At 50.1% G+C, this 17,070-nt stretch overlaps 7 protein-coding genes across 7 annotated transcripts; 6 read left to right on the top strand and 1 right to left on the bottom strand.

Annotated features, from left to right (window-relative positions):
* Positions 1-458: 458 nt before the first annotated feature.
* Positions 459-1,020, top strand: N7519_011097 (membrane magnesium transporter family protein; the record flags this gene model as incomplete). Its single annotated transcript, XM_057297870.1, has 3 exons — positions 459-514; positions 584-821; positions 961-1,020. The coding sequence occupies 3 exons, from the start codon at positions 459-461 to the stop codon at positions 1,018-1,020; spliced, it is 354 nt and encodes a 117-aa protein (XP_057145752.1).
* A 1,931-nt stretch (positions 1,021-2,951) lies between these two features.
* Positions 2,952-3,539, top strand: N7519_011096 (putative GPI anchored protein; the record flags this gene model as incomplete). Its single annotated transcript, XM_057297869.1, has 3 exons — positions 2,952-3,026; positions 3,092-3,399; positions 3,449-3,539. 3 exons carry the CDS (start codon positions 2,952-2,954, stop codon positions 3,537-3,539), a joined length of 474 nt encoding a protein of 157 aa, XP_057145751.1.
* A 1,384-nt stretch (positions 3,540-4,923) lies between these two features.
* N7519_011095 (putative ubiquitin conjugating enzyme E2) lies at positions 4,924-5,857 on the top strand (the record flags this gene model as incomplete). Its single annotated transcript, XM_057297868.1, has 3 exons — positions 4,924-4,926; positions 5,016-5,333; positions 5,396-5,857. 3 exons carry the CDS (start codon positions 4,924-4,926, stop codon positions 5,855-5,857), a joined length of 783 nt encoding a protein of 260 aa, XP_057145750.1.
* Positions 5,858-5,977: 120 nt separating this feature from the next.
* N7519_011094 (Ubiquitin-conjugating enzyme E2) lies at positions 5,978-6,409 on the top strand (the record flags this gene model as incomplete). Its single annotated transcript, XM_057297867.1, has 1 exon — positions 5,978-6,409. The coding sequence occupies one exon, from the start codon at positions 5,978-5,980 to the stop codon at positions 6,407-6,409; it is 432 nt and encodes a 143-aa protein (XP_057145749.1).
* A 1,137-nt stretch (positions 6,410-7,546) lies between these two features.
* On the bottom strand, positions 7,547-11,937 carry ssdA (mRNA-binding translational repressor SSD1; the record flags this gene model as incomplete). Its single annotated transcript, XM_057297866.1, has 6 exons — positions 7,547-7,586; positions 7,660-8,660; positions 8,717-9,076; positions 9,158-11,513; positions 11,563-11,764; positions 11,841-11,937. The coding sequence occupies 6 exons, from the start codon at positions 11,935-11,937 to the stop codon at positions 7,547-7,549; spliced, it is 4,056 nt and encodes a 1,351-aa protein (XP_057145748.1).
* A 2,521-nt stretch (positions 11,938-14,458) lies between these two features.
* N7519_011092 (putative RNA export mediator Gle1) lies at positions 14,459-16,114 on the top strand (the record flags this gene model as incomplete). Its single annotated transcript, XM_057297865.1, has 2 exons — positions 14,459-15,280; positions 15,347-16,114. 2 exons carry the CDS (start codon positions 14,459-14,461, stop codon positions 16,112-16,114), a joined length of 1,590 nt encoding a protein of 529 aa, XP_057145747.1.
* A 149-nt stretch (positions 16,115-16,263) lies between these two features.
* Positions 16,264-16,892, top strand: N7519_011091 (uncharacterized protein; the record flags this gene model as incomplete). The annotated part of the gene is made up of 3 exons (XM_057297864.1): positions 16,264-16,281; positions 16,321-16,365; positions 16,560-16,892. 3 exons carry the CDS (start codon positions 16,264-16,266, stop codon positions 16,890-16,892), a joined length of 396 nt encoding a protein of 131 aa, XP_057145746.1.
* Between the last annotated feature and the right edge of the window lie 178 nt (positions 16,893-17,070).

Here is a 17,070-nt window from a genome sequence, read left to right as displayed (position 1 = left end):
TTGACCTCAGAATATTCGTTGATGATGGGGTGTAGGCATGTACCAAAGTTGTAGTCTCCCGTCAAGATTCGTTTGATATCGCAAGGAATGGATACAAGGTTTACTGAATAGGTAAGTAGGGAGTACCCCTGATATTAACCAGAAAAGCCCTACAGAGATAGGATTATCAATCATTTTCCAATAGCAGTATGAACGAATATGACAATGTGATGAAATCCAGGCGAGTCAAAAGGTGATTAGGTAAACCGCGGGATGAGCCCAGGGCCTCCACGAACCTCCCGCCAACATATCAAACGGCATCACAGACAGCGTCCACAGCCAAGGGACCCCAGGCTTTAACTCAACCAATAATTCAGTGGGGATCATCTAGAATTATTCACCGATAAGGACAATTTCGCAGCGAACAGACCCAGCCAGCAAACCCAACCTGCAATCCAAAACGAACCTCACCACCCATCATGAGCTTCCTCTCCCGCGTGGTGACTTTCTTCGGCCTCGTCCTGATAGTTCACGCGTAAGTTCTCCAATACATCCACCCAACAACTACCTTGCCTCTCGAGCTGAGCTAACTCCTTCTGCAGAGGCTACTCGGCCACGAACACACTGTCCTTTACAGCAACCGCACATCCACTGCCCTCCCACAAGACATTATCATCGAAACCCTCGTCTCCGTACTAATCGTTTCCATCGGACTGGTGCTGAGCGCGCAGAAGTTGAAGCCGATTAGCTGGCGCGAATGGGCGGGCGAGATTGAACGGGATGGCGGAGCGCGCAACCCGTACCTGAGTCTGGAGGAGCGTTATGGATTCTGGGATATTCGGGTGAGTTTTGGATTTACTTGATGCGTGTCTTGCTGGAAGTACATTTGCGGGTTGGATTTATTGTGGATGTGCATATATTGCTAGATGTCATCGTTGGTTTGGGCTAGGAATCCCAGAAGCTAACATTTGGACAATATAGGCTAAGCGGAAGGAGTTTGCGGACTGGGTTCGCGGCCAGGATGTGTCGATCAAGGAGTGATGGTTGAATATTGTGTTTGTGGTTATGTGCTGCAGTGGGGGGAGCTGTATAATATGCATTGCGGCGAGGGAGTTCAGTTTTCAATTGAGATGCTCAGTTTGTTGCTGGCTATGATATCTACCTTGAAATGATGGCCGCGTACTCTGTACTCCGTACTAATCTTGAAGAATAACTTACGCATACGCCGCCGACGCAGTGGCGAACTCGTATCTTGATGCGATGTACTCCGTACTCCATACGGAGTACGGAGAGGCGAAAGGCGAAAGGTTACACAGACATACCACTAGTACGCCTGGCTGCTTGTAACTTGAGTAAGTGGGACCACTGCTAGATATAGACGCTTTTGGCGCACGCGATTTGCATTCCTGCGCCACACCGCTACAGGATGATGAATAGTCTAGGCCATCTATTGGAAACATGACCACAAGTTGTTGTGACTAGGCCGAGAAGCAAGGGGGTTGATGCGGCCTGCACGGTAGCAAAAAGAAAGTTTATTCCAGACCCGGAGAACGCTGTAGATAATCACATATTGAGATTGCAATTCTGTGTCCGGTGATGAGTAGAAGGAAGTCGAGAGCCTTTTAGTCCACATATGTAGATTGTATATGTAGTACATACATGTTTATATGATGTAGCTGTACGACCTAATTACACCGTATGCACATCAACAGTACTATACATATGGGGTATGTACCTGCCCACCTAGTCAGAATAAAGACTGCAGTACGGAGTACTCTGGGATCAAGCTTAAAAAGGTGCACGATAGTACGGAGTACTCCATTTGGTAGTATGTCGACCCTCTCTGTACCCCTTCATATCCAGGAATATATTACTTTCGTCACAGAAAAGAAAATATAAATATAGAGTCGGTCCCTACTGGATGGAGTTAACCGAGCCGTCTCGAAAAAGACCCACCTGATGATCTGGAGTTCAAAAGTACAAAAGTTGAGATAATTTGTGAAAGTACTCCATATCCAAGGGAGAGTACTCCGTACATAAATTGGATATTAAATCTATCTCCTGACAATAACATAATATCATATATCATAATGTTCAGTATAGAAGAGAAAGAAGGAAAGAGGAGGAGGACCTCGGCATATAATAGCCGAACAAAGTCCACGATGTCTCACTTAAAGGCTGGTTCGACTTCCAAGGTTCCTTAGCTCCAAGACACGTATGTTGTAGGATACCATTTGAGGCCCCAAGACAGTATTAATTACTTACAGTTTTATCGTGTGTCAGATGGGAAGAAATCAAGGACTGGACTAGATGGCATCAGAAGGGATTCGTATGCCGCCACGCGGTCAAGGGTATGTCCTGTCTAACTTCTAAGTAATTACGGAGTACTACTGGAAATTATTCAGGATTGAGACATTTCCAAGATTAGTACTCTGTATACTCCGTACATGCACTAGTAATTGTAACAATTATATTTGTTATGATTACTGACATGGTCTGACGCGGCTAAATAGGCTAGTGCATATTGCCATGTCAAATCGGCCATTCCATCTTATTCCAACTATTGTAATTATTACAAAGTCTCCTCAATTTTGGACAGAAGAAAGAGGGTAATTATATATTTGTAGTCAAATAGATTTGCCATATATTACGGAATACTCCGTACAGCATAGAGGTGAATATCCCTCATAGCTCCATAGTGGAGCTTATTGGTGTGACCCCAGAAATCGACAGAAATAGAACTGTAAAGTCCTTGCAGATCCCAAATTGCGCTAGATTCAGACTCTGCTAGCTGACTGGAAAACAGGGTATCCATTTGGAAAGCCACTCTATAAACATTACATGAGACTTGTTTCCCTGGACAACCACAGCCTTATAATCCCACCCACCTCCATTTTCTGAGATCAATTTTATTCCTCTCTCCACATTCTCCATAATCACTACAATAACTCCATAATCTCTAATCCATCAAAATGCGTTTCTCCATCGTCTTCACCACCCTCTCGGCCATTGCCCTGGCCAACGCCCAGAGCAGTGTCTCCATCGAGGTAAGCAAAAACAAAGCATCATGCCACAATACCATCAGAACAACATAAGCTAACCTCTCCAATAGACTGTCGACAACCCTGCCACTCAGTACCTGACCCAGACAAACTCGCTCGGTGTCGTGACCGGCCAGCCTGATGCCGTTACTACCCAACCCACCGCCGTCACCAGCCAGGCCGCTGCCGTGACCTCGCAGCAGCCCGCCGCCTCCATCCCCGCCGGCCTGACCTCTCCCGTCGCCGGTCCTGGTGCCACTCAAAGCACTTTGTCCACTGCCTCCAGCAACACTGCCAGCGACTCTTCTGCTACTGGCACCAAGACCTCGGACTCCTCCAAGACCACTGGTACCTCCTCCAGCACTAGCTCGGCCTCTGAGTCTGACTCCTCCCGACTCTGCCTCCAGCTCCTCTGCTGGTGCTTCCAGCTCGGCCTCTACCGGTGGTGCTGCCATTGCCACTGCTGGCCCCGTCGGTCTCGGCATGGTTGCCGGTGCTGCTCTTGTTGCTTTCCTGTAAGCCAAGTGAGAGTCTGTGACTGGCCAACGGTAACTCCCTGCTGTCAATCGTAATATGATGTCCACTTTGGTTTCATTTAGGCGAGGGTTTGTGGTCGGTCGGTCATGTTGATCCAGTATTTGGATTAACGGGAATGAGGGACATGAAAATACGAGCGTCGGTTAATTTTTTTTTTCTTTTGTGATATGTTATTTTCTCCCAATGTTTCATATGGAATTTGTAATTCTTTTTGGGCAGGACACGTGTGTTTCACTGCCGTGTATCCAGAGGCGCATGTTCACAGCGCGCCTGTTTCCCGTTTCTTTTCTTCGATCTTTGTGATTAATTTAATCCACTGAGTAAATATGAGTCTTAATTTCCATCTGCATATATCGAAACTATAGATCATAACTGTACTTCAGATATGTCGAAATTTCTCTTAGCAAAACCACGCTGGTAATTCATATATATGGTCACACCAGCTCGCTGGCTCGTATTTGCAGCAAATCTTAATTGTTGCAAGGGAGTAAGTGGCACGGGATGTGATGCATATGCTGCGACAGGTAGTACATACATACATACATATATAGTCAGTCACGTTGACGAGAGGGTAATTCGGATTTTATCTAGATATACGCATTACACCACATATCCCCATTGATTTGAAATATCCATCGATCTGCGCCAAATCTGCCAGCTGAGCTTATGTGGTTATAAATGGAGTATAGAATGCAGGATATTGTGGGAGTACTCTATGAAAGACGAGGTTTATAGTGCACGTCTGTATCTAGATGCATACTCTACTTGGCTGCATTCGACTTTAATGGACATATAGACGCCTTATGGAGTAATCAAATTATGGAGTACATGTACATGGAGAGTGGACAGCACCATTAGTACCTGGTCCCTCAGCTATCCATTTCCCTTCAGCTGTCTATAATGGTCTGCTTATTCTTGAGCAATAGAAGGCCGTATCGTATACATGCGGTCTCTTCTTCCTCTCCCTATCAGCCTGACGTACGCATAATATGATATAGGTAGCCAGGTAGCCAGGTATTTCTGTTTCTCTCTAGAAAAGGAAGTATCGCTCAATTAACCTACCCCCCCTTGTGTCTCATCGGATAGCAAGGGCTATAGCAAGGATGCGATGAAACATAGGGCAATCCCAAAGAGGTAATATTAGTGACGCGTAGATGACGCGACAATACCACGTGACTGACGCGCTACCAAAAAGGTTAGTGTGACCTCCACTCAAAACAAACCGTCGACGAAGTAACCATCTCTTATCATTTGTGATTGTGATTGTTGTGCCCTCACTGGTCCGGATCACTTTCTGAATTGGTATTCTTCTCCAACTGAGTTTATCCTTTATTTTAGTACTCTACAAACCATTCAAAACTCCAGCATGGTAAGTCGTCCCTGTTCAAGTCATTGACACACACTGGTTTCCCAGCAACTAGTATATGCTCGTGATCTGTATCTGACATGGATATCTAGCCGTCCAATTTGCGCCGGCTAGCTGCCGACCATGCTGCCTTGCACCGCGATCTTCCGCCGTACTACTTGCAGCCGTCAGAGGGCGACGACTTGTCGCAGCTGACAGTACTCCTCACGGGCCCAGCGGGCACACCTTTTTCACAAGGATTATGGGAGCTCCATCTCAAGATGCCTGATGACTACCCCAAGAGTCCCCCAAAGGCCACCTTTAAGACGAAGATATGGCACCCGAACATGGAGGAGCTCACTGGAGCTGTCTGTGTAGATACACTTAAGCGGGATTGGCAACCCAATCTGACCCTCCGCGATGTGCTGGTGGTATGTTAGACCGCACTAGCGCAACTGGTTTCTACAAGATAACTAACCTTGTTTGCATTCAGACGATCTCATGTCTACTTATCTATCCCAACCCCGACTCTGCCCTCAACGCCTCCGCAGGCGCTCTCATGCAAGAGAACTATGACGCCTTTGCACACCAAGCCAAGCTCATGACCTCAATCCACGCCCCGATCCCAACCAACCTCAAAGATGCAGTGACAGAAGCAAAGGTCAGGGGCGAGGAGACAGGGACCAAACCCGAGGAGAAAGGAAAAGACGCAGTCATTAAACGTACCCGGAAACAAGCCCGCACCCACGCCGCTACAACCAAGAAAACTGCACACAACACCACTGCATCCGAAAACCCATCACAATCCTCAAATTCGTTCGCCCAACCCTCCCCGCCCGTGACAGACACTGCTATGAGTGATAGCGAAACCGACGACCCCGCTAGCGCAACCAAAGAAAACGACCCAACCCTTTCCCCCTCCCCGGTCCACCTCGCACCCCCCAAGCCCCCGTAAAACAGCCTTGGGCAAACGCCCTCTGTCCGTCCTCTCAATTCCCTACCCGGAAGACTCCGATGCAGACATGATGCTCATTGACTCCGACAACGACAATGACCCCCCCAAGAATGACCTCCAATGAACGAAACATCACCGCAAACACACGATCCCGTACTTCATCACCGCTACGGAAAACACCCAAGCTCTCCCTACTATGTGGAGGAGTCAACGCTTCCGGCCGTCTCCGCGATGAGATGCCGATATTCGAAGATTTGCCTCAATTGGCGATGCAAGACCCCCCTACGCCGGCTGAGCGGGGATGGCAAAGAGAACCGCGGATCTGCAACCGCGCGGGGCCTGAAAGAGAAGCGCGAATACCACCCTACGAGGACGCTCAACGGCTCTACTCCCCTTTCTCCAGCAAATGCTCAGCTACCCACGCCATCACTATCATCGTCGTCTCTCTCAGGGTCCTCCACTTCTGGAATTTCCAAGAAGAAAGCCATGAGCGGCCCACACAAGCGTCTCGCCGTCAGAGCAAAGCCGCGCATTGGCATCCGCCGGCTATGAGAAATCCATCCATTTTTCTGGTACTTGACTTAGCATTGATGGATTCTTTTTGCATTTTCAGATCTCTGGTTCATCTGATAATTGGGAAAACCCAACTTTCGATCTGATTGGCGCTGATTCGTTTGGCTTTTGCTCTCCTATCTACACCTATTTCACTACCCCTACCCCATTAGCGACATTTCTTGATACCCTTGATGGTCGGTTGGATTCAACCGGACTTACAAACTGCATGAAGCGTGGAGCTGGTTCTATTGCATTGCATAAGGTGGCCCTGGGGTTGCAATTTGCTTTGGCTTGGACAACATATTTGTCTGATTTCTTGTTTAGGAGTTTGGAGAATTCACATGACATTACGTACATTTCTTGATATTTCTTACATATGTGAGTAGTTACTGTAATTCCCAAGGGAGTGACACGATCGCTTCGCGCCTAGACATAGCATCTGTGAGCTGTGCACCTGGGTCAGAGCATTGGGGCGGTTTCATTCCCTAGCAAGAGTCTACGTGATGGGTCGGCAAAGCAGTTAACAGTGCGGTGAGACTCCATGAGCTCTACATCCTAGATCGAGCTTGCACTGTAGCAATACCGGGATTACCTTCTTGATCATATGATTAGGCTTACCCCAAATCAAGTCATTAGTGAATTTATGGCCAGAGTAATCGTACATACGAATGAACACTAGAAGGTAGGTATAAGTTTGTAATACCATAGATTAATGGAAGGATTTTCTGGGACTATCGAGCTGCAATGTCCTTCCTGCCAATTTTCCAAATATTCCCAGAGAACGAGAACAAAAGGAAACCAGGCAAGCTCTGGCACTAAGAGATTTGCCCAGGTTTCAACTAAAATGCTCAAAAAAGACAAACAACCGCTTTGCACATATAACACGATAAGTATAAGAATCCCAGGACACGTCGGAAAGATGATGGGTAGTATTCGGGATAATTGGATGAAGCCACCGAGAAAAAGCGTAACCAAGGAAAGATATGCCGATAATGATATGTTCGATCCGCGTTGGGATTGGATTATGTCCGTAGGCGTGCACGAGAGACAGCATCCTTCGCTTGAGCGAAGAATCTGCAGGGTGGCATGCAAGAAATATATCCCATGAAGAAAACAGAGCCGCGTTTCAGACCTCTACAGGGCGTAGGGGTTGACAGATCGAACAGTGAGGCACCTGAAATGCGATTCGCAGTTAGTTAGGAAATCCCATGCTATTGGGGGGGGGGAGGCTGAATGGGAATACGTACGGAGGACTCTTGCTCAGGTCGGTCTTCAGGATGATGGGAACACGGGTCATCTCTGTGACATCCTGGATGAACTCTCCATCCACCTCGCGAAGCTTGAACAGGTTCAAGTACTTCTCCTTGTTGGTCAATTTGTTCTCGGGTGCATCACCAGTGCCGGAGGCAATCTTGGGGTCCGAGCGAGTACGGTGAGGTCCCTGCTGGTGGTGGCCGTTGCGTGTAGGCGAGGGCGGCATGCTCTGAGTCGAACGGTCGGCGGAGTTGAGCGACACACCGGCTGCCATTTCGGTGACATCATCCACATCTTCATCGTCATCGAAAAGAGCATCGACATCGTCGGCAGACATTGTGCCGGTCTCGGTTTGCTTACGCATGGCCTCATCACGCTCTCTGGCCCGCTCTCTGGCGGCTTCAGCCTCGCGGGCAGCCGCAGCAGCTTGAGCAGCGCGGGAGTTACCGGGCTTTGGACGCTCGTCCTCGGGAATGTATGCGGACGAGGGAACACCCTTCTCCCAGTACAGCTCGAGTACGCGACTATCCTTGCGGTATTCAGCCTTCTTGAGCGGCAGCTGGTCGCAGTGCACACGCTTCTCAAAGCCGTATTCCGGAATAAGGACGTCAAAGGCAGACTCGTAGACGCAGAGTACAATACCCTCGCTGATGAGATCACCGCCAATCTCGCGACTCTTGCGGTCCATTTTACGGCAGGCCTCAATGTGCACACTCTGCTCCTGGGCGTTGAGAGCTGAATCCTTCTTGTTATTGCAAAGATCAGCAGTCTTGCTCAGTGACTCGAGATCGTCATTGAACTCCACGGCACCCTCGGAGAGCACGGCCTCGAGTTGACGGTGCACAAGGATATCGGCGTAGCGCCGAGAAGGGTTGGTGAAATGGGTGTAAACCGGCACATTGAGCATGTAGTGCTGGCGCATTTCATCGGGAGCACCGCTGCTGACGTAGTACTTGGCACGCTGCATAGCCTTGGAAATGAGAGTCTCCATACCCTGCATCATGTGTTAATACACGCATTTATAACGGCGAGGACAGGAAAGGCACTTACCTTGCGAAGATCCACATCTTGCACCTTGCAGAGAGAGCTCTGGAGGCTGCCACTGCTGCTTGAGTCCATTTCGAAGCCAAGGCGGTTCATCCGCTCAACAAACGAAGTAAGGCGACGAGAGTTGGGCGAGAACTGGCGACGCAAGAAAGCTCTCTCCGGCATAGCGCTCACAAGCTTACGAGCGACGAAGAAGTTGGCCTGGTGGCTCAGCTCCTCAACAAGTTCATGTGCTGGGGTTGACTCGAAAATATTGTATTCGACTGGCACATTCTCGTCATCGAGCTGCTGAAGCAGACGCTGCACAGGAACGTTTGACACGCGGTTACCGAAACGGGCTTCGCGGAACTTGCCGGCAGTGTTCTGAGAGTTTTTGTTAGTATGGCAAAGAAAAAAAAAGAAAAAAAGGAAAGAAGGCGAACGGTAGAACTAGAAGAAACTCACGTGCAATAAGCGGATACTGTCGGCAGAGATGCCACTGGTGTTGACATCGGACTTGCCCTGAACAAGAGCATTGACCTGGTCGTAGTCAAGACGGCCAGCGCTCTTGATGATACCTTTGCCAATCCAGACATCCTCATCCACCACACCGGTGGTGGGGTTGGCCTTGAAGACCACACTGACCGTGAGGCGATCTTCGCCAGGGACAAGGGAGCAAAGCTCAGTGGAAACACGGGTGGGCAACATGTTCATGATTCGATCGACCAAATAGACTGCAGTACCACGCTTCTTGGCCTCACGGTCCACCAGAGAGTTACCCTTGACGAAGTGAGCAATATCGGCCACGTGAACACCGATCTCAACCTTGCCATCGGCAAGACTCTTCACATGGAACGCATCTTCGAGGGACTTGCTGTCGGCGGGATCGATCGTAAAGATGGTCTCTTCACGGAAGTCACGTCGCGAAGCCAGGGCGTCTCCCTCGCTAGAGACGGACCAGTCCTGCCAGCCGATGCTCTTCAGAACAGCATCGGAGAAGTCGTCCGAACCGAAGTTGTTATCGCGGAGGAGAGCGTCTGTCTCGACCCGCAGGTCACCCATCTCTCCAAGCTGCTCAACGAGAGTGCCGAAGGGGTGCAGAGAGGTAATAGGCCACCTCTTGATAGAAGCAACGAAGATTCGGTTGGCGTAATCCTGGTGCTTCTCGACGAAGTCCCGAGGTGCCTGCTCTGTGGGGATGGCAATAAGTGGAACACGCTTGTCAGTAGGTTTAAACCAGACAATCTTTGGCTTGTCCTGGTGACGGTCATTGTGGGAGCGCCCATGGGCGCCATCTCTGGCTTGCCGCTCGGCCTCCTGCTTCTCCTTTGTAGCCTGGCTGCTGGGACGCAAGAGACCTGGGGTTCCTGAGAACATCTGGCCCGCAACACGCTCAATGACCGCAACAACATGACCAGCGTACAAAGGCTTCTGCTCGTCGCTGATCTCATCCTCCTCACAAAGAAGAAGGCTCTGACCCTCGACCTCGACATCGTCGTTCTTCTTCTGGGTAGGACGCTGGCGAAGACTACCGCGGCGACGGATGCTTCCATCCGGGCCGACTTCCTGTCTATCGCCGGTGGAATCGGAGCGACCAAGCTTGTCATTTCCAGCATTGCTGTTGGAACGGGCATCAGTGATATCCTTGCGTTTCTTCTTTTCCTCCTTTTCTTTCTTCTGGCCCCACACCTCGTCGACATCGAGGAGCTCGATTGCGACATAGTCACCCTCAAGGGCGCGGTTCCGATCTTTGCTACCGCAAATGAAGATGTCGGCATCCAGATCGTCAGTAGTCACATAGGCATCGGAACGGTTCTTTTTGTTGACGCGCAAAACACCAGCGACCAACTGTCCATTGCTAAGGAGTGCAGGTAGGTTTGCCTGGGGAAGGTAAGGAGTGAAAAGGGTCTTCCGCTGCTGCTGCTGTTGTTGCTGCTGCTGTTGGACAGACATCTGCGGCGGGGCATGCTGGCTCGCCTGAAGACCACCCATACCTTGGGCGTTCTGCTGCTGAAGCGCTTGGAGTTGAGCCAACTGGAGCGGGTTCAGTTGCTGATTACCGAACATCTGAGGTGCCATCATGACCTGGCCCTGAGGAAGTTGGATAAGCTGAGGCTGTCCAAGCTGAGGCTGGCCGCTGCCATATTGGAATTGACCAATAGAGCCCATGGACTGGTTCATCGAGCCGCGCGAGCGGTGGCTTGGCTGGAATGCACCCTGCTGCTGGGACCTCTGCTGATCCTGGCTCTGGGCTTGGTTGTTGGGCTGGCGCCAGTTGCCCTCAAAGTTTCGCGAGGATGACCGAGCATGACCAGTCTGGCTGGTTCGCCGTTGATTATCAGATTGATTGGTTGATGGCTCACTGGCTTGGGGGAATTGGAAGCCGCCAGCACCGCGACCGGAGATGGAAGCCCGGTTACCACCGATGGCCATGGATTGGCTGCGGCCGTGGCCACCAGCTCGCATGTTTCCAGCCCGCTGGAAAGCGGGTCCCTGGGGTGCCGGGGAAGTGCTGGATGCAGGCTTGTCATCGGATGACGACTGGTTATCAGAGCCAGTTGCACCAGGAGCAGGAGCTGGGAATTGGAATCCCGAAGCTGTTCTCTTCTGCTGGGCCAGCTCAGCGGCTTTCTTGGCCTCAGGAAGAGCAAGCGAGTGGCGGCGCTGGTGACCACCGCCGGGAGGACCTCCACGACCGCGGCCGTGGCCAGTGTTCTCATTCTTGTGGTTATTGTTGTTTTGGCCCTGCTGGTTATAATCGGCGTACCCCGATGCCCCGGATGACGGGGCAGGGGTGGACCCATGGGAAGACCAGGGAGAGCTGACTGGTTGCGACGGTGCGAATTCTGGTTCGGTGCGTTCATTGGTACTCCAAGCTGCTGCTGCTGTCCGCCTGCGGGAACTGGAATGCATTCACTTGCTGTGGGGAGACACCGGGTTGAAACGAGGGCACCTGGCCCAGTTGTTGAGGCTGCAACAGCCCCATGTTAACGTATTGTTGATGTGTCGCAGCAATTTGTTGCTGCTGCTGCTGGAGCAACTCGATCTGTTGTTGGATGGCCAGTTGTTCCACTGTAGACAAGCTCAAGTTAGCTTAGATGATGGGGCTATGGTTTTATACTGGGCGGTGACGAGGGCGGTCACATACTCATCAACGGGGTGAGCTCAGATGGACTTCTCCGATGAGCAATATGGAACTTGCGCCCACCGGGGCCTTGAGGCCCAGATTGACTCTGTTGATCCATGATCCCAGATGATTAGAAGCTGGCAATTACTGTAGAATGTAATATGTGTGTTGGCGGGGTGAATCCGGCGACAGGAGAGATTGGTACTGCGCCAAAAGGCAAATGAGCCAAGTGAGGTGGATCACAGGCCGACCAAAAGGAGTCTGTATGTGCGGGTTGTGGTTTTCAATATGTGAATTATCCTAGAAGAGTGACAAAGAGTGGATCAGTAAGGGTCCAAGATGGAAGAAGGAACAAGAGAAAGCAAGAAGATGGGAACAAGGCGATATCAGGGCGAAGATGAAAAGTACAAGTCGCAAGGCAAGGGCGAACTCAACGGAAGCTTCGATCTCAGGGGGAAAGAAGCAGACTTGAGACGATGACCTCACAAATAACAATCAAAAAGCGGCAAGGGCAATCAAAGCCGGGTGAAACTTCCAAAAGCAAAGTCATGGAGTAGATCGGATCCTCTTACCTGCAAGATGAAACTAATGACAATCCCCGAACCCTAGCATTCCAGAATGACGTCTGCAGAGTTCAATGTGGGATGATTCGCTTTTTTTTTGTTACAAATCCAAGAGGCGACGAGGGGCAACCGGATTATTGCAAGTAGAAGTCGAGGCAATTGCACGTTCAAGCAAAACTTGGGTCGAGCAACACCGTAGCAACGGAACGAAGCTTCGAACAGGAGTTGGAAGGACCGAGGGGATGGAGCTGTGCTGGAAAGCACGACTGCAACCGACAAAAGGGGAATTTGACAAAAAGCACCTCGATGAATGACCGGGGTGGACTTTAAGTGAAGAAAGCCGTTGAAACGAGCTTGTCTTCAGGATGATTCCAAGTTCTAAAACGGGGATTCAGAGTTGATCCTCGAAGAGAATGACAGTAGATACTGAAATTAGAGGGAAGGATAGAATAGACGATGAAACCATCGACTAATTCGACTCGAAGGAGCGATATTGGGGGGAAGAGAGGGATGGGATAAGAACAGAGAGGAGGGGGGGGAAAGGAGAAGAAGAAAGGTGATGCTGGAGATACAAAGAGGTGTGGGGAGAGGGCCATTGGTACGGAAAGAAGAGGGTGTGTTCGGAAATGACCAAACAACGTTTTATTACAACTTTTAGCGCAATAATCCGAGAGTGGGTCTTGTAAATACCCTGACGGTTATCCGTCGTACTTTGTTCCATCAGGAGCCGTGGATGATCGCCATTGCTACCAGCTGGCACTTCATCATCATCCTGATGCATCCGTTGAACTGCTTGGAGTCCCCACTATCTACCTAGGTAGTATGGTCATTGGAGGTGTATATGGAAATGGGAGGCCTCTAGTCTGGCATACGGGGGGAATACGGACTCCCCCCCTAGTAATCCGTAAATAAATTCAAATATAGAACAGCTAGTGGTGGGTTGGCTAGTCTAGGGTCTTTCAAAGCTAGAGGAATAGTATCTGAGCTAATTGAACATGTCAGCCCTGGAGAAAAGCTTGGTAGCAAGCTCAAGTCCGGTATCGTCGGAGAAACTCGATCATTTTGTATTTTCTTCCTCCAATTATATAGTGTAGGTCAAAATGGATGATGCTCACAATGATGTAAACGTCAACGCTCCCAGGCGGGAGTGCGCCAGGGAACCGAACCCGCTCGCGGGTCTTGCTTATGTACTCATTCGCCTTGGGGCCTAGAAGGCACTCTTTGGCTGCAAAATATACATAAAATCCTAGGAGGTTGGGTAATTGATGTGAGTTATTGTCTAAATCAATTTGAAGTCGTTCTTTGCTGTACTCTGTATCTCGATCTTCTTAAGTACCAGGGTAAGCTTAGATACATGTACTCCGTACATATGTAGCCTCTAGGGCCGATACGTAATAATAGCCGATATAGTAAGGCGGTGATGAGAAAGCGGTGAAAGCAGTTCGAACTTAGGTAAGATTGAACTTTACAGGTAATTTATTTTCTTTGGCTTCAAGATAAGGGCTCTAAGCATTGGAGGATTGAAGCTCACAGGTACATCGATGTACGTTGAATCGCCAAGTTGCTTATTACTGGATGGTTATGCAATGCGGCCAACGCTTGATTTTGTTTGTGCCCCTCGAAAGTGACCTGCTAATCCCGACCTCCGCATAGCTCCAATCTCCATGGACCTTCCCTTCTACTAGGTTTGACGCGACAACGTCGAATTATTCACTCACTGGACGCGAAATTCACTTTTTATGCTCCTCACCTACCCCGAAAACTCTGACGCAATCGCTCTTACTCTGTCTCCTTCCTCCCACATTCAAATTCAGATTGGTAACAGCTGCATCGGTTGTGAACGTCACTTCACTTTGAGATATTGTTCTGCGCTCAAGGCGCCTCTGGACTCTCCTGGCTCCGGATATGGTCTCAGTCACTTGAGTACTCCATATTCACTATTCACTTGAGTTCTACATATTCGCTTGATCATCCTTTCCCCTCACTACTCTGAACCTCCACAACCTTTTCTCCAAACACACACCACGCGACCACTCCCCACCAGCGTTCTTTGGAATAAAGAAACTATCCACTCAAATGTCGACCCCCACAATGGGACGGTTCCGGACTCATGTCCCACCCTTGGACAGCCCGTCCAAGCAACTGATGCTAGACCTTGTCCGCGAGCTTGAGCAAGTCAAAATCTTTGACGCCGACCTGAAAAAGGTCCACCAGTATGAGCGCAAGACATACTACGAAAACCTCGACCGGATCGACCGCGAGCGTGAAGCAGTCCACACAGCCGCTCTCGACCAAGCCGCTGCCTTTCACGACCGAGTCCGCGAGGAAGCGGAGACAACCTTGAAGGACCACCTCCTCGCCGAGGAGGAAGAGCGAATTCGGAAGGAAGAGGCGATCCGCAAGGAACAAGAGCGAATTGAACAGGAGAAGGCTGAAAAAGCACGCCGCGAACGAGAAGCAGCCGCGCGCGTTGAGGCTGAACGCCAAGCCAAGGAGCAGGCCGAGAAGAAGGCCCAGGAGGAGGCGGCCCAGAAAGCCGCGGCCCTTGAGACCGAACGCAAAGCTGCGATCGAGGAGAAGCTCCGCAAAGAACGTGAGCAGGCTGACGCCCAGAAGCGCAAGCAGAATGAGGAGGCTCGGAAGGCGCAGGAAGAAGCCGACCAAAAGGCCCAAAGCCAACAGCAGCAGAAACTCGGCGCTGCAAACCTTTCGACTGAAGAAATCCGAGTACAGCAACGTTACATGGAGCTACACAAGACCCTTAAGGAGATGCGTAAATGGCTGAAGGAAATTGGCCAAGGCCAGCCTGACCTCAAGGCGACTATGGGCAATTTACGGCGTTCGATCAAGAAATCTGTTGGCCAGCTTCGATCTGGAACTGGTGCGAACAAGCAGCAGGTACGAAATTACTCCCCACTGATTGGATGTCGTTGCTTTGACACTGACCCGGCAAACGAAACCTAGATCGTTCACCTCAAAGCCGAGCTTGAAAAGGCTCTCGCCTACCCAGAGCCGACAGTCGACATACGAAAATTCATCGCATTCCCACCTGAGGAGATTGCAAACTCAGAGAACAAGGTACCAGCAATGCTTATCTACGGATTAAACATTCTTGCGAAGAGCTTGATATCCTCTCTTCTGGCAGAGGCCTCCATCAAGCAATCTCACGCTGAGCCGATCGGCATCATTGCCGCTCAAATCTTCTCCTTCGATATGTTCACATACAAAGGACTGCACATGTCCGACATCATGTGGGCCAAGTACCGTGTTGTCTGCCCAGCGCTGTGGGGATTCACAGGCAATGATAAGACGGAGGGCGGACGTCGCGTCCTGGGTTGGTGGCGGTCCGCAGACACTGGTTCCTGGGTATCTGAACAAGTCCACATGGACCGGATGACCGCGCTCGGCGCGGGATATGCCGCTATGACTCTTCGCAACTTTGCGAAATCCCCGCGTCGCAACCCTTTTCCCAACACAATGTTCTGGGCATCCATCCACAAGATTTTAGCAATCCCGCCTTCGGAGTTGCAGGAGACGCAGATTGCCCTCCTGGCAGCGCTCCTTCGATCGTCGGGCGAGAGAATTTTGGGCTTCTTCGGCCAGTACGGACTGGCCATGATGCATTACGTTATTGTTGATCTACCCCGCAAGACCGGGAGAGAGACAATGGCTGTGACCCAGTTGAGCACCCTCAAGGAGCTCTATCTGAAGGAGAAGAATTTCGCGTTGTGATTTGGGCTTGGGCTGGCTGGCGTTTCGGGGTTGTGGCGGAGGATTTGAAACCGCTTTTAGGAGCATATAGTACCACGATGTTTGGATTAGAAACCATCTGGCGTTTTATTTTTCATTGTCTAGACCGGCAATCATCGCCGGATATCATCATGCCCTCTATGAATCATGTCAGAAACGCTTTGTATGATAGAGCTTGTTAACAATAGCTGAAATCTTACATTCAACGCCAGCAATGTAAAAAGGACACCCGGGTAAGTCTGGCTACGATATAACGTTGGTTACATTTGCATTCCATGCGCCCTCGGCTAACACCAGGAAAGGAACTCCCAAGCCACAGAGGACTGCCATGCATCTAACATTCTGACAAGTCCCCACTCACATACCTCGTGGCTCAGTGCGGAGTATACAACCAGCACGGCAATCTCAATCCGACTACTCACTATAGAAGCAAAAGCTCTTATATTCGAGTGTTCCCACTATTTCCGAATTCTCTGTCCCTACCAAATGCCTAACCATCCCATCCCTGCCATCCTGCATGTTGGCCCTACGCACCCCATTCGTTCACCACCTATCCACGTTTTCGAATGCCACTACCACTTGGTGGCTTGCTCAGACCGGGAAACTGACCGTCAATGCTGCTATTTACCTGGGCCCGGGCATCCATCTAGATTTGGAGCTGAAGCTGGGCCGGGAAATGCCGGCTATTGGATTTGGTTTCCGGGCACATTTGAGGAGAAGGGTGATGTCTATAAGTTTGGAGGTGGATATCGATGGTTGACAATGAAGATACAAGGTGAGTCTATGCTTTTGTATGGGAAGAGTAACTGGACTATTTAATGTCTGTACTAGCTGTTATACTGTAAAAAAAGCTTGATATGTACTCTTGATATAGGGGAGTTTCCCTTGTATGGAAAAGTAAAGTCTTCCATCTACCCAGTGACGTTGTAATGGCTCGA

Source organism: Penicillium mononematosum (genome assembly GCF_028829835.1).
Source record: "Penicillium mononematosum strain IBT 11891 chromosome Unknown utg000005l:1.0-9366267.0:1.0-9372171.0, whole genome shotgun sequence".
Classification (NCBI taxonomy): Eukaryota; Fungi; Ascomycota; class Eurotiomycetes; order Eurotiales; family Aspergillaceae; genus Penicillium; species Penicillium mononematosum.
Note: the sequence above shows the minus strand (reverse complement) of the source record. Positions and strands in the feature narration are given on the sequence as shown.